General features: G+C 39.4%; 1 protein-coding gene across 2 annotated transcripts in view; it reads right to left on the reverse strand.

Annotated features, from left to right (window-relative positions):
• The window catches only part of CDH13 (cadherin 13), a 428229-nt gene that overhangs the window by 113690 nt on the left and 299486 nt on the right, over positions 1–15053 (reverse strand). For both annotated transcript variants that reach the window (XM_014257138.2, XM_005528228.3), the window contains exon 7: positions 14866–15044. In XM_014257138.2, the coding sequence (XP_014112613.1) occupies positions 14866–15044 (179 nt within the window). The remainder of the gene's footprint in view (positions 1–14865; positions 15045–15053) is intronic.

Raw genomic sequence — 15053 nt, forward strand, 5'->3', positions numbered from 1 at the left:
CTCCAGATGTTTGCACAATAGCTAAAATCCACACAGCAGTATTGCAGAGAGAGGAAATGACCATGCAAAACCAAATTTGTCCCGGGCTGTTTTTAGTTCCAACCCTTCCTGTGCCGCTTTTTGTTGCAGTACTTGAAGAACGCAGTCACCCCTTGCTGTCTGCAAGGAGAGGGAAACTTTTCATACCATTCCTACCATGGAAAATTTCTAAGCACAGTCTGGCCTATCAGAGATCAGTGCCATTTGTGGTGTCACACCTGTGGAACACACCTGAGAGCCAAACACCCCTTTTCTCATTCAGTGTGCAAGAACACGTCTTGCTCAAAAACCTAAATGAAGTACTCTGAATCCCTTCACCAATTCTTGAGCAATTCTTATTTGATTCTCATTTTCTTCTCTACTTCTTACTTTCCCCCAGGATTCTAACAAGAGATTAATTTCTTAACCTTCCATTTGCAGCAGATTCCTATTTGCCTACGAGTCTTAAATCAGCTGTTGCATCTTTGAGTGGTTACAGTCAGGCCCGTGTACAAATAGGAAATATATTTATATGCAAAATGCTATAACACGTTTCCAGTATTCCCCAATATTTATAAGTGGAAAATATGTTTAAAATTATTTCAAATATTCCAAAATGTTTTCTGCAGTGCATTTCATGATTTGTTTTAAAGATACTGTCTAGTACTTTCTGAGATGGGCTGCACAGAAAATAGGAAAGGGTGCAGGAAGTTACCTTCCTTACTCCTGTTTATTGAAACTTAGAATGTTCTGTTTGATCCATTACACTTATCAGTAATAGTCTGAACTACACTACATAATTTATCTTCCCTGGATAGGATTGAAAAAGACAGGTTTTGCTCAAACTAAAGCTCACAGCATCTTCTGCTTATCCATTTCCTCAAAATGCCATCTAAATTCTTAATTTATATTCCAAAATCTCTGTCAGTTTTCGGTCTTCCATCTTCATAAAACAAAAATTACATACTGCTTTCTATCATTTCTGAGATGAAAAAAGAAAACCTTATCTTGCTTTATCTATTGGAAATGAACACCCTCAGTTTAATTTAAACCCATCTCTTCAAGTAGGAGTAACTAACCAAGTCACTGAGATCAAATCAAACTCCCCTTTGCCTCCCAAAAATAACATTGACATGTCAGATCATGCAATCAAATCCTGTTTGTCTCAAGTGGAGGCTGATAAACTAAATATGATGTATAAACTTCAGGGGACAAATAAGGAGCTGATACACAGATGCTCCTGGAAAGCACCTAACGAGGCAGGAGTTTCTGTTAAAACTTTCTGAACTCAGGACTTCAGTATCTTGCTCCTCCCACCCAAAAGGAGACAAGACCTGCTTTAAAACTGAAAAGAAATTCTACTCATTTACACAATGCAAATCATGATTTTTATTTATTTATTTTAAATACTGCTTCCATCTCAAACCAAGCTGTGAGACTCCACTGGCAGCTGCTTTAGTAAAAGCTTTTTTTTGCTTCATCTACACCTTTCTATGTGATGGGATTGATTTTTTATGCTGAGATATGTCACCAAAACCATATGAAACTGGTTCCTATTAAAGGCAAGACAGTTATAAAATATCTTTCATAAAAATCCAAAATCCCCAAAGAACAAATCAGATACGTATATAGATTTACATATATATAAATCTAAATGTTCACAATACTCCAAAGATCCCTTTTAGACAATACATTTCAAATCCTCCCTATGTCTGGTGCACCCAAAGAACTGAAGTTTTGAAGAATTCCCCTTACCTGAAGACACTTCTGAAAAACTCAGCCCTTAACAAATTAGGCAAGATGCCAGACCCCCTGAAGGCTTGAGGGTATTGCTAATGGAATTTTCTCCTATGTAAGAAACAAATTCCCTCCCATGTTGGCTGGTGAAGAAGGGCCTTGCTGTCAGTAATGAGAGTGTTGAGGGCATTTTTTGTGGGGTGGAAGCGCCTTCAGCTGCATCATTCTGTACCCAGGGGGAAATCAATGCCCTCTGCAGAGTCACAGCTGGGCACAGAGAATGCAGAGTGGCAGCACAGCGCCAGCCTCGGCTGTGTTGGATGGAATCCAGCTCTGGAATCCTTGTTCAGTTTGCTTGGTTGGAGTTTGGGAGTTTTTTTGGGGTTTTTTTGGGGGTAGGGGGTACATTGGAAATTTTGATGCAACATTGTTTAATGCAAACTTTATATTAGGTTAATAAACAAGCTGCCAGGCATTATATATGCTTGAAAAAAGGAAAAAGTTGTATTGATCAGACTCTGCAGATAAGTGACAGGAAGTTGGGAGCTGGGAAAGGGATTATCCCCAGCAGATGGGGAAGGGAAGGGCTCCCCACTATTGACAAGAAAAGGCTTCACATGCTCTGCTCAGCCCCACGGCTCCATCCCGGTACAGGCACGGCCAGAAACAAACTCATAACAACTTCTAAAACTTTCTGATCAAACTTAGACCTTTTTACTCATCATAGAAAAAAAAAAAAAAAAAGAAAAGAAAACAAAACCAAAAAGCCAGACACCAGGAAAACCAATCCGTTTTAAAGTGCTTAAAGTTCCTAAGTGAACCCCACTGTTTTCTCCCTGGAATCTCTCCGAGCCATCTCCTCACACTGCTAAAAGCAATGCTTTTACCTGTTGCTGTCCCAGAGTGCAACCCTTGAGCCTGACAGACAGCAGCCTGCAGAACCTGGTGATTATTTCTCTTTTAAGGCAGGAACATGATGCCTTAATGTTATAATTAGGCCATGGTGAGAAGTCAAGAGTCCAGTAAAAAGCCCTGCTATCTCCAATTCCCTCCGCAGCTGCCTTGGACCTGCTGCAACTTCCAGGGTGAAAATCAATGGCAACAACCTCCCAGTTATCTCAGGAAAGCCTGAATCAGACCATTATTAGACCAGCACAGATTTCACTGCTTTTCCCTCATTTTCTCAAGCAGTTAATCACATTAGTGGAAATTTCTGGGCTTCCAGATATTAGAAGTGCATTTTTGACAAACTCTCCCTCATTTTAGCACTTTCCATCTCTCTAATGGTTCGCTGGAAGGACAGAAATCCCCTGGGAAAACTGTGATCTGCCTTCAATTTGTCTCTTCCACGAGTTGTGTATTTTATCAAGGCTACATTAAAGTACACAGAGACAATTCAGACGTTTCTTAGACAAGAGAAATTAGAGTAAGGGAAGATAATGCAGCCAACACAATTTCTGACACTTCTGTCTGAGACAGCCCTGCATGACAACATGACTCAGAGCATTCATTTTTCCTTAAGTCACCCTTTCTAACAAAGATTTTAGTGCAGGCAGCAAGGTTCCAGTGCTGAGGTAAATGTCAGAGTAGCAACTGCTTCATTCCTGGAATTTTTCTAATTAAACCACATACTCTTTTTTATTATGCTGAAGATCCCTTTCCTCTCTAACATGCAACTTCCCCTGAACTGCTGCCTGGATGGCCATTTAAAACTGCATTCCTGAGCTGTGTGGAGCTCCCCTGCCTGGTGTCAAAAAGGATTTTGGCAAGCCAGAAACTATTCAGGAGTGAGAGATTAGGCCAACTCTTGTATTTGATCCCTCACAGGCTGGGTCACTGTTTCATCACAGAAAGCCACCACCTGTGGTGGCCATGGAACAGCTACTGTTGTCCTCTGTGATATTTAGATTAAGATATTAACAGAAGAAGCTCCCGTTAGAAGAGGTCTAAAAACTAAAAATTGAAGTATATTGGAAGAAAATTTAATTAGGATCTTTTAGTTCATCAGAGGGCCGTGGAATGAGTGTGAATGAACTTACAGGGCTACAGAGACTTGTAGCTCCCAGAGGAATATGACTCTACAACTTTCCTTCAACATTTATAATGAAAATGCAACTGCAAAAAAAAGTGTGATAAACCTAAATTGAACTGAAGCAGCATATCTAATTTTTACAGTCTAGTTACTACTACTATCAAATATTCATTTCTCCCAACAAGCAGGTAACTATGGCAACAAACACACCATATCTGTATGAAAAGGTGCCAAGAAACAAAAAAAAGGTAAAAATCTTTACATTTATCTCAGTTTTTTTTTTACCTTCTTTAGAACTACCAGCACAGCTATCAACTATTTAAAATATCTGCAAAGATTAATTTAGTAAAATATTATGAAGACACTGAACAACACAATGGGAAGGATCCCATTCCTCTCTGAAAACTGCAATCAAATGTAATTTCCAATTAAAATACTTTCTGACAAGAAGAAGAAAATTAATTTAAATTTTAGCTCTAGGACGAAAGGAGAATGAACAACGTCATGTTTCATTTTCTTCAGCCTGTCACTTCAATTCTCTTTTGAGGAGGACTTATTTTCAGATGATATAATTACAATCCTGAAATGGCAGTTTTAAATATACAAGACAGATGTTTATTAAGTTGAAATATACTTGGAATAAAATCTACTGTTTTTCTTTGCTGTGGAAGCAAAGGCCAGATTCTGGGCCTTTTCTCTCTTGCAGTTCTTTAAAGTTGGAATATTTCCATGATTTTTAATGGAATTGTTTCCTATTTCAAAGACTGGAAGTCTCCCTGCCATGGCACTACCACACATCTCAGGATTCTTAAAATCATTAAATGAGCAGAGTCAGGCAAAATATTCTTGAGATAACAGATGTTGTTTGCCAAAGAAAAGTTACCTTTCATAAATATTTCTCCCTGCACCATCAGCATGAGAGGGAGAATTCATGTTTCGGTATTTTAGATGCAGGTATCTATTTGAGGATGGTGGGATAATATGGCACAAACTTAAAGTGTTTACAAATTACTTTTCTGAGTGAGCAATATCTTCCCTTAAAAGCGATTTATCCCTGGTCTCCAAGGAGCCAGCTCATACTTGTTCTGCGGGGAGAATGATGCTTTATGGATTTCCTCTCAAGGAAATAAAGTTTGCTTTGGAAAAAAAATAGAAAAAAAAGAAAAAATAAAAAAAAAGAAAATAAAAAACCATAGCACAAAACAGACCAAGTTAAAGATGTTACAAACAAACTGTAAAAAATAATCAGCAAAAGTGACTTGGGGCACAAACAGCAGCACTGTGATCACTGACAGGGGCTGCAGGGATCCTCCAGCAAGGGGAAATCAATCACCTGGGGAGCTGCCACAGCTACATCACACAGACAGAATGCACAGAAAGAACCAGAAAAGGACAGAAAGAACCAGGCCAGGCCCTCTGTGCTAAAGGGAACTTCATGTCTGCACTGATCCACCACAATTGAATATCTTCATTTATGCCTTAGACTTGGAGCTTCTGAAGGGTTGAAATGCACATAACAGGGTAATGGACAGCATCTACAAATAAAAACACACTCAGAGGAGGCCACTGACTCAGTAGGGTGATCCAGCTGTATTTTAATTAAGACTTCAATTTTTGAGATTTGCTTAATAGGCAAAAATTAAAAACAATCAGGCAAAAAGTTCCGTGAATGTTTTACAAGTGGAACATCAGTGGATCCTCCAGTCCAGAAGAGAAGCAGAGGAGAATTTGATTTAACATCATTCATTATATTTATTCACATTCTGCCTTCTCAAATTACCTTTTAATTGATGCACTAAGTATAGAAACAGAAAACTAAAAATTAATGTTATCCATGTAGACTAAGAGGAGTTTATTTTAACCTTGAATACAGTTTTGTAAAACTCTACAGTACAGACTGAAAACTAAAAGTTGAACACACACACATTTAATTAATGTTATTGTAATTAGATACTTCAGCACAAAAGAGAGTTAAATTTGGGTAGAATTTAGAGAGAAATAAATTTCCCAAATGATGGCATTAAGATACAATCGCCTAAAAACCAGAATATTTTAAATGATTTTTTCTACATTTACTCTAAAAATAGAAAGTCATAAAAAAACAGGAAAGATAAAAGAAAGTGAGAATAAAATGAGAAAGATGTGTCTGTTGTCTGATGACATTTGGGGAATCAAAAATAAAATCCCACTGGTGTTAGAGGAATTATCCCAAAATAACATGCTGGGAAATTGGAATTATCCTAGCAGAACTAAAAATAATCACCTACATATTTGAAAATACCCTTTTCATGTTAAAAAAACACCAAAAAAATCAGATGAAGCACCTCTGGGGTAACTCTTGTTGTGTCTCAAGTACTCTAAGCTGCAACTCCACCAAACAAACCAATTATTCCTGTAGTGACTTGGAAGTAATTCCATTTATTTTCAGTGCTAACTCTGCTTGATTCATGTTGGTTATAAACTGACCACCTCCAGATGTTTTCCTTTCTGCTCTCTTCAGCACTGAGCATTCTGAAAGTATTCATACTTGTGTTCAAAAGTCAGACTTGGAAGATAAAATGTCCAAAAGTTTTGTTTCCAAGCATTTTTGTTTTAACTGTGCTGCCTCCACACTACTTCTATAGCAAGAAGTTCATTCTGTCCAGCCAGCAAAAACCATTTGGAAATGGGAAACTTTTAGGAAAAATTTGGATTAATCAATAGCGACGCACATCTACCTTTAGAGTCAGATTCCTTGGCCCTGAGCAAGGGCTGAAAAACATTGCCAGTGAGAATTCTTCAGATTTTCTCATCTTTTGGCTCTTCCCACTTCTCTCCCTGAACTGAAACCACTGCCCCAAACAGCTACAAATATAAAACAATGCATGGTGTGTCCCCAGCCTGCAATTTCTAAATTTTACTGTCTTCAGTCATAGATGAACTTGGAAGATCATCGTGCTCTTACTTCTAGCAGAATATGTTACCAGCATTTAGCAATTACCCAGCTCCTCTGCAAAATATGCAACTGGAGGGTTTTTTTATTCTAAGTCCACCACTTCTTTTCCCTTCTTAGACAGCCATTGGTCACAGTAGGGTTTTCACATCTCAACAGCCATAAAGCTAACATTCCTCTTTTTTTTTTAAAATAAAGAAACTCTCACCAAAAAAAGAGACATTTCCATTATCAGCCTCTATTGAAAATATGTGGGCAGCCGATATCATGTTTTGTGTCACTCTTTGTAAGTGACTTGAAAATGATATTTTAAAAAATCTCTCTGCAATACATCAGTGTCAGAGAAACTCAGGATTTTTGGATGAGTGACATTTCCAGAGGATCATCAAACTATCTGCCATAGGAGCTAGTGATACCCAAATTCCTAACCCAAAACATCAGAGGGAGAATGGAAATATCTCTTAGTGCAGCTACAGGGAGCTGCAGGTTTGAAAAATCAAGTTCCCACATCATCTTATGGGAAATGTGGAGATGTTCCAGGAAACAAACTATGAAATTGATGAAAATCATGATGAAAATGGTGGTTGGAGACATCAACAGCTCAGAATCCCCTGAGTGCATAACGCACCTGAGAAATAGATCCAAGATCCTAATGAAGAACCAGGAATGCTCTTTCTTCCCTCCTTGTCAGAGGGAAACACAGAAAAAGCAAGAAAAAGATTCCTTTGTGAGATATCTTGGGATTGCTTGGAGAGGAGGGAAATGTCCTTGTAGAAGCTTTGCCTTCAAGTGGTAATTTATCCCACCTGCAAGCTCCAGGCTGAAAAGTCTGCCAAGGACATCCGCCACTATCCCAGGGTTTATTGAAACCAAAAAGGAGCTCCCACAGGTGGATGTTGGCCAGCAGAGCTGCAGGAGGATGCCCTGGGGGCTGTGATGGCCAGAGGGCTCCACCTGCAAAGCTGTTTCCAACAAACCAGAGCTCAGGGCTGCAACAGACACAGAGGGGCCGAGGCGGGGATTGAGAGCATCTCCAGAGGGTTTGGCTGTTCAGTGGAAAAGGAAAGCACAAAGGACCAGCAGCAGCGTCTGCAGGGACCTGTTCCTTCCAAAGACAGCAGAAGTGTTTGCTCATCCAAGGGTTGCCTTTTTCCAGAAGTGGGATTCTCACACGCTGTGCCCCACGTGAGGAAGAAAAGCCATCCTGGGATTTATCTGCCTTGGCTCTGGGTACTGCATTCCCTGCAGGAGGAGACAGGAACATGCTGGGATCCCTGTGAGCCCCTCATGGGATACATTCACCCCTCATGAATTTTACAGGAAAGAAACTCCACAGTAATAAGTAATAAGTATCTATTATTGTCAGATAATTTTCTTTTTTCTTCTTTTTTTTCGAACTATCAAGCTATGTGTTGAGTTAAATGAAATTAGAAATTATCTAACAATGCCATAAAAGTTTTGTAGGAATTCTGTCACTTCAAACAGATCAGATTTCTTTTTTTTAATGAACATACATATTCTCTCATGTTCTCTCAATAGGAGCTTTTCCTCTTTGTAACCAGAATCATACTACTCATATTTTGACATATAATTTTTACTTTTATTTCTCCTTTGCACATCTTTCAAGATTCAAGTACTGATTAATGAGCTTTCTCATCAAAAACATAAAAGGAATCAAACTACGAATTGTTGGTAAACTAAGATTTTTTTTTTCTCACTGCAGACATTTAAGCCCAATACTGAAAAATTCATCATAAAATTAACTTTAAATATAATTTTACATCTCACTAAGAAGCACCTTCAATCTCTCTGTCCATTTTTCCATATGTAACATTATAAATGGAAGATTTTATTTCTCCCCATTTCTAATATTTCAGATATAATGGGCTATGGAGTATTCTCTAAAAAGTGACCAAAGGCCCATGAGTTTTCCTCTGACTCAAGACCCTCTGCTATTTATGTTTACAAGCACCAGAAACCAGAATGTAAGAAATGCATTAACCAAGGGGAAATGGTGAATACCTTGTTTCTCTTGTATTTTAAGCAGAAAAAATAATAATAATAAAAAAAAGAGATATTACTATAGCTGTTACTAAAACCCCTCAAACCATAGAAACTGAGGTTCAGCTCTGGAATTTACCATACTGTAAAACAAGTTAAAGGTGTGCAAGTGGGAATTCTGTCAGAGAAGACAAGACAAAATGATACAATTATTCCAACTCAGAGCTGATATGCTCCAAGGTATATGTTTTCCCACAATTGCTGTAAATATGAATATTTTAGAGGTTAATACGAAGATCAAATGTGGAATGCATTTGCTGAAAAGATTAATATCTTTTCATTAAAAATGAGAGAGCACTGTTAGTTCAGCATTTGCATTTAGATCGAGTAGGTAATAAGTATATTGACTGCTTAAGACACCTATCTCAAAAATGAGAATACCAATAGAAAGGGGGATGTCTTTTGCAGAAGTGGAGGAGATTTTTCTATTTTCCATTGCTTCCCCTTCAGAGAAGTTCAGCCCTTTGAACCTGAGGGCTGTGATTTATTCATGCCAGCAGAGGTGGTTCATGCTGTAAAGAACATTTCTGCCCCGCTCCACGCCAGCAGTGTGCTGCTGAATATGGATCAGCAGGTGCTGCTGACTTGACAAATTGCCACCCACCGTACAGCCACGTGTCACTCACAGCCAGGAGAGACACTGCCTGTGGGTTATACTCTGCTTTTTGCTCTGGTTGTGGATTAAATCCCAGAGCCTTTGGGTTAGAGGGAGGTTCAGCCGACTGTTGCAGAGTCATAAAACAGGGCTGGAGCCTCGGGACATCGTCCAGTCCAAGCCTCTGCCGAGGCAGGAATGTCCCACTGAACAAGCAAAGTGCCCAGGTGTAGCTGGGATGTCTCCAGAGGAGACTCCACACCCTCCCTGAGCAGCTGCTCCGCTGCTCTGCTCCCTCCAGGGAAAGTTCTTCCTCATGTTGAGCTGGAACTTGTGTTTTAGTTCATGGCCATTGCTCCTTGTCCTGCAGCTGACCACCAAAAAGAGTCTGGGACCATTCTCTTATTTGTGTTTGTAAGGACTGGTGGGATCCCCTCACAGCCTTCCCTCCTCCAGGGTAACCAGGCCCAGCTCCCACAGCCTCCCCTCAGCAGGGAGATGCTCCAGACCCCAAACCATCTTTGTTATCGTGAGCAGTTCACACAAACACGAGCTCTGTGGGCTGATGTAACACCAGCTTTCTCACAGTTTATGGCAAAAGCTCCATTTTCCCAAGTCATAAGGAGAGGAAAAAGTGTTTATGACTCAAAGCATGGCAGATTGATGCACCAAGATTGGTTCAAATGGTCACAGAACACAGCAGCTGCTTCCTGAGCTTGTGGAAGCCTGCCAGAGTCAGGCCCAGTGCAGAACACACATCTCAGCCAGCCCAGTCTAGCCCAGGGTCTCCTCTCACAACCACAAAACGCTTGAACTGGTTTCCTTGAGGTGTTTGAAAACACATGTGCCAGCACACGGATCAGCATGCAGCAGACAGCTCAAACCATTTGCTAACTTTCACTCAAATTAAGCACAGCAGTTCCTATCAAAAGCAGAAGCAGGTTACTTCTCAAACTGTGAGAAGTAAATATTTCACTTAAGCAACTGTGGTGACAGCTTTCTTTCAGTACTTTAGTCATGAAGCTTATACAAATCACAGTTACTTTCCTACAGAGCACAGGGGTCTGTAACACTGGCAAAACAGCACTGTGGGCAAGCAGCAAACACAATTCCTGACCCATAAAGGAAATTTCAGAGTTGATTCTACAAGACCACAAGTGTTTTCATTGCTTATGCACATGAGGAGCGTTATTTTCCTCTCACTGCAGGGAAATGTCACTTTGAACTGGTGTCTCCATGCCTGAAATTTAGGACGTTTCCTCAAGGTTTCTTTCCAACTTCTTCCCCTCCCCCTGTTTTTCTTGCTTTTTTTACTCTCTTTCCCTGTTGTGCTCTATTTTGTGTCATTTAGACCATATACTTTGATGGAGGGCATCCTTCTCCTCTGAATTTATGAATCAAAATGTATTCTCTAACGGATACCTGGAGGTATAATTTGCCCCCTAACACTCTTCAATCTTTATTACTGACACATTCAAGGATGCCTAACTCCCACAAGAAAAAAAAAAATAAAACAACCCACATTAATCTTCAAAAATGTGTCCTTACCTGCCTTCTGAAAATGAAAATGGATGTTCTTTGAGAAATTACCTGAGTTTTGCTTTAAACCCCGAGGATCATGCACTTTTGGAAACAATTTTGAATCTAAAAAATTTATAAATTAAAATCTGCTGGAGTATAAATACAAATCCTGCTCTGTGCTGTTTCCTTGGAGGCAGGAAGTGTTCCCTCAGCACTCTGCTGGATGGCGCCTGGGGGGTTGCTGCACACCCTTTTCGTGCAGACAGGACAGAAGGATTTTTTTGTAGAGAATATTCCATGATGAAAACAGCTCCAAAACAACTCCATCACCCATCCCTGCCCCATCAAACTCCCAGGCAATTCCTAATGGGAGCATCCTTATCTCCAAACTCCCTATTTAGCAACAGACAATGAATGAGAGCCACAGAAAAAGAAATTTTGAAGATTTGTAGGAATTAAAAAAAAAAATACTCTTCACTTTGAGCTGATCCTGCATAGTTAAGATGCACAGATAGAGTGGACCAGGAAAAGGTTTATTCTTTCTTTTTTCCTTTTAAATTTTGTTTTAAAAGTGTCTACTTAGAAATAACTTTTTGTTTTCTGATAATATTTTAGAAAGAAAACTATTCTTTCATCTCTTAATATTATTAGCATAGATGTTTACTAATGTATACAAAGATTCTCCTACTTATATCATTGGATTTAAAAACTGAGCTCTCTAGATGCCCAAAATTTATTTCATTTTAATATAAATACCTCTATTTTGATTCTTTGCTCTGAACAAGTATGTCTAGTCTATGCCATAGCTACTTTTCTGAAAATTCTGAAGCATGGAGAAAAAATATAGACAATCCATTATGGGCAAAACCTGCCAGATGTTTTCTATGTCTACATCTCTGTCTCCCACTGGGCAAAACCTCCAGTTCCCTGTTCCCTCTGATGCACAAAAATGAAATAAATCATACTTGAAATAAAAAATAAAAGACCAAAACCACCCCTCAAACAATTTATATTCAGCTAATTTGTCTTAAAGGCAGTGAAGGCTTTCCCAAAAACATCAAGAACCAAGCAGTGGTAAGTGTTATAGAGAGATGGAAAATAGGAGTAATTTTCGTCAGTGTTTTAACATGCTTTGAAAGAGTTCATATAAACCCCTGGTGCATATACACATTAATGATGAAAAATAGCTCTCTCCGTGTCCATCCTAGGGAATTTTTTACATTAATTCAGCTTCTTAATTGGCGTCTAGGGCTGCTACAGTTTTAAAGAGCACACCTACAATCACAGGCAGTTGTTGACCCAGTTAAAGTTTTAAATTAAACCAAGGAGAAGCTGCAGGTTTGAAGTGGAAATCATGAATAATCAGATTCACCAGGACCAGTTTTTGTAGTGTCTGGACTGTGGAATTCACCAGCACAATCTCACTTTCCCCTCAACGCTATACAAACCCGAATAAACTACACCTGCAAATGTTGCTGACTCAAATCCCAGACATCAAACAGGACCAGCTGAGCTGCTCCCAACATCCATCCTCTTTTCCAAGCAGTGGAAAACCCGATGGAAGGATTTGCTGCTTCCCCTTCGTGACTACTATAGCCCATTGTCCTCTGAGATACCAAGAAAAGCAAGATAAGAAGTGCTGAGATAAAACCATTCCTGTCTCACAAATTCTCCTTCATGAGGATTTTGTCCTCAGTCTCCAGTTTGTGTCCTCTGGTGTTTCACACCTTCTAGCAAGGCGTTCAGGGGAAAGAACTCTTCTTCCTCCCATGTTTCTACAACACTTTTCATTCAAGATCATGACAAAGAGCCAAAGCATTTAGGATTTACACAGGTTCCCAATAATCAGGCATTAATACCAGCAGTTATCCTGCAGAGGAATGGCACGTGGAACTCCCTCCAGCCCAACACCTTTCCAGAAAACCACTCATTCAGGCTTGCTGATGTGTAGACACCTTATTCCCCAAGCAGGAATCCAGTCAGACATTTCTTCCTCCTAAACTACTCAGACATTTCCTCTCCCATGTTTTACTCCCCTCTGTCCCCACCTCACACAGACAATGTCTTATAATAATTCAATTTCATGAGCCACACAGAAATACACAAAACTTATTTATATAACATCAATATTAAGTTGGTACCCAGATTTTTATTTTTATTTTTTCAGAAGAAAACCATTAGGCAGCTTGTCTCTAAAAGCTGCAATTATGGTTAAAAATAGAAGTTATACACATTTGACCATGCATGACAGCTCCACGGATCTGAAAAAGGAGGCCTGACCACCAGCTTCTACTCAAGTTGTATGGGCAGGAAGGGGAAGAAGCTGAACCCATGAAGATGACAGACAGCACAGAGCTTCTTGTGAAAAAATAAACATCCTTTTTCCCAAGCCTTTCCTCTGACAAGACAAAGTGAGACTGGATTTTAACTGCAGATAATCCTTAATTTTAGTGTTAAAATCACACACAGCTGTACGTTTTGGCTGTAAACCATTCAGATTTGGAACAACAAAAATTACTCTGGAATTTCAACAGATCGCAGCTTGTCGTGTCACCTTCAAAGTAAAGGTATGGAATTAATTATTATTAAAAACCATGAGGAATTCTGCTTTCAGGATATACTAGCCAGCCATAGCACCCATTCAGCTGAGGCCAGGTTTCTTGCATGGAGACAGCATCATTATTTCATGAATCACCAGTGACCTGTGGAAGGCACTGAGAAAAGCATCCATGTTCATTCCCTTCCATTGATTTTCTAATTTTGAGTAAATTGGTTTAATCTGGGGAATGGTTATCTATGAGGAATAAAAATACCTAAAACTGTCTTTAGACAACAGTAAAAAACTTTTGATCTGAAACAATAAATTTAGAAGGGAAACTTGAGGGGAGAAAAGGCAGTGATTTTACAGTCTTTAACTTGGGCACCATTCTGTGGTCAGCCACCCAAACATGAATAAAATTAGAATCCCTTTAAACTTAAAAACACAGACCTACACACCTAGACCTTAGTTTAACCCTTAGTTTTACTGCACTGTGTGCCTGGTGTCTGTGCCTGATTTACCCATTAAATGATTGCTCTTAGAAAAGCCTGTAGAACAAAGTACCCACCTTGAAAAGGAAATGTATGGGCAGCATTTTCATCAGGTAAAATGAAAAATAATATGCTGAATATTGAGAACATTGGACAGTGCCGAGTCTAATCAAGTTAGGAGACAAGCTCAGTGACTTAGCACACACCTGAAACATCCTGCAAGAACAGAATTTGGATGTCTCAAGGAATCTAAAAGAGCTCAGGGCTACTTCATCAAAGGAAATTGTGATTTATAGAGTAACTCTTTTTTGTGCCAAGATTTTATATATTCTGGTACCTAAACCTTTGGATTAAGAGATTGCCTCTACTTTATTATCTTCTGAACATTAAATGATCATGCCTCAGCTTTCTTTGCCATCAATTTATGCTCTCATAATGTTAATGATCTGTTATAAGCATAGATTTTGGCACTATGGCAATTCACCTTAAAGCCACCTGGAGATTACCTGTTCCTTTCCTAGCCCTCCTTGTATTTCCTTTCTTTGGCTATGGGGTACCAAGTTAATTAGTTCATTAAGTCCACTCATAAAAATATTCTAGGAAAGATATAGATCACTAAACTAATAATCTCAGTGAGCTATATGCACAATTAGTTCTAGGTGTCAATTACTAACTCTAAGTTGAATTCTACTTAATCCTGAGATCTTCTCTCTAACACACAACATTAAATGTCTTGCACAGAAATTATGAACTACCAGATTTATAAATACTGATCAGAGCTTAGGTCCAAGTAAGAAATAAATAAAACTCTTAAAAGACTCCCCAAAAATGAGCATCTGCATCCCCACACAACATAAGAACCCCTTTGCACCTCCCAGAAGAAAATCTGAGGCACAACCACTAAAGTGTGAGACTGGAGATCGGAAGGTGTTCGCTTACCTCCCGGTCCAGCAGCGCGGGGGACACCACAGTGACAATGTCTCCCTTCTCTGGGTCGATGTAGAACATGTTTGGGGAGGGTTTGGTGGGGGTCTGCTTGAGGATGTTGTAGCGCAGGAGAGCGTTGTCCGTGCTGGCGTCGTCGGCGTCAAACGCTGCCATGCGCATCACGGTGGTTCCTGGGGAAA

Source organism: Pseudopodoces humilis, chromosome 14 (assembly GCF_049639895.1).
Source record: "Pseudopodoces humilis isolate 2021_Gansu_Grassland_sample_001 chromosome 14, ASM4963989v1, whole genome shotgun sequence".
In the NCBI taxonomy this organism is placed as follows: Eukaryota; Metazoa; Chordata; class Aves; order Passeriformes; family Paridae; genus Pseudopodoces; species Pseudopodoces humilis.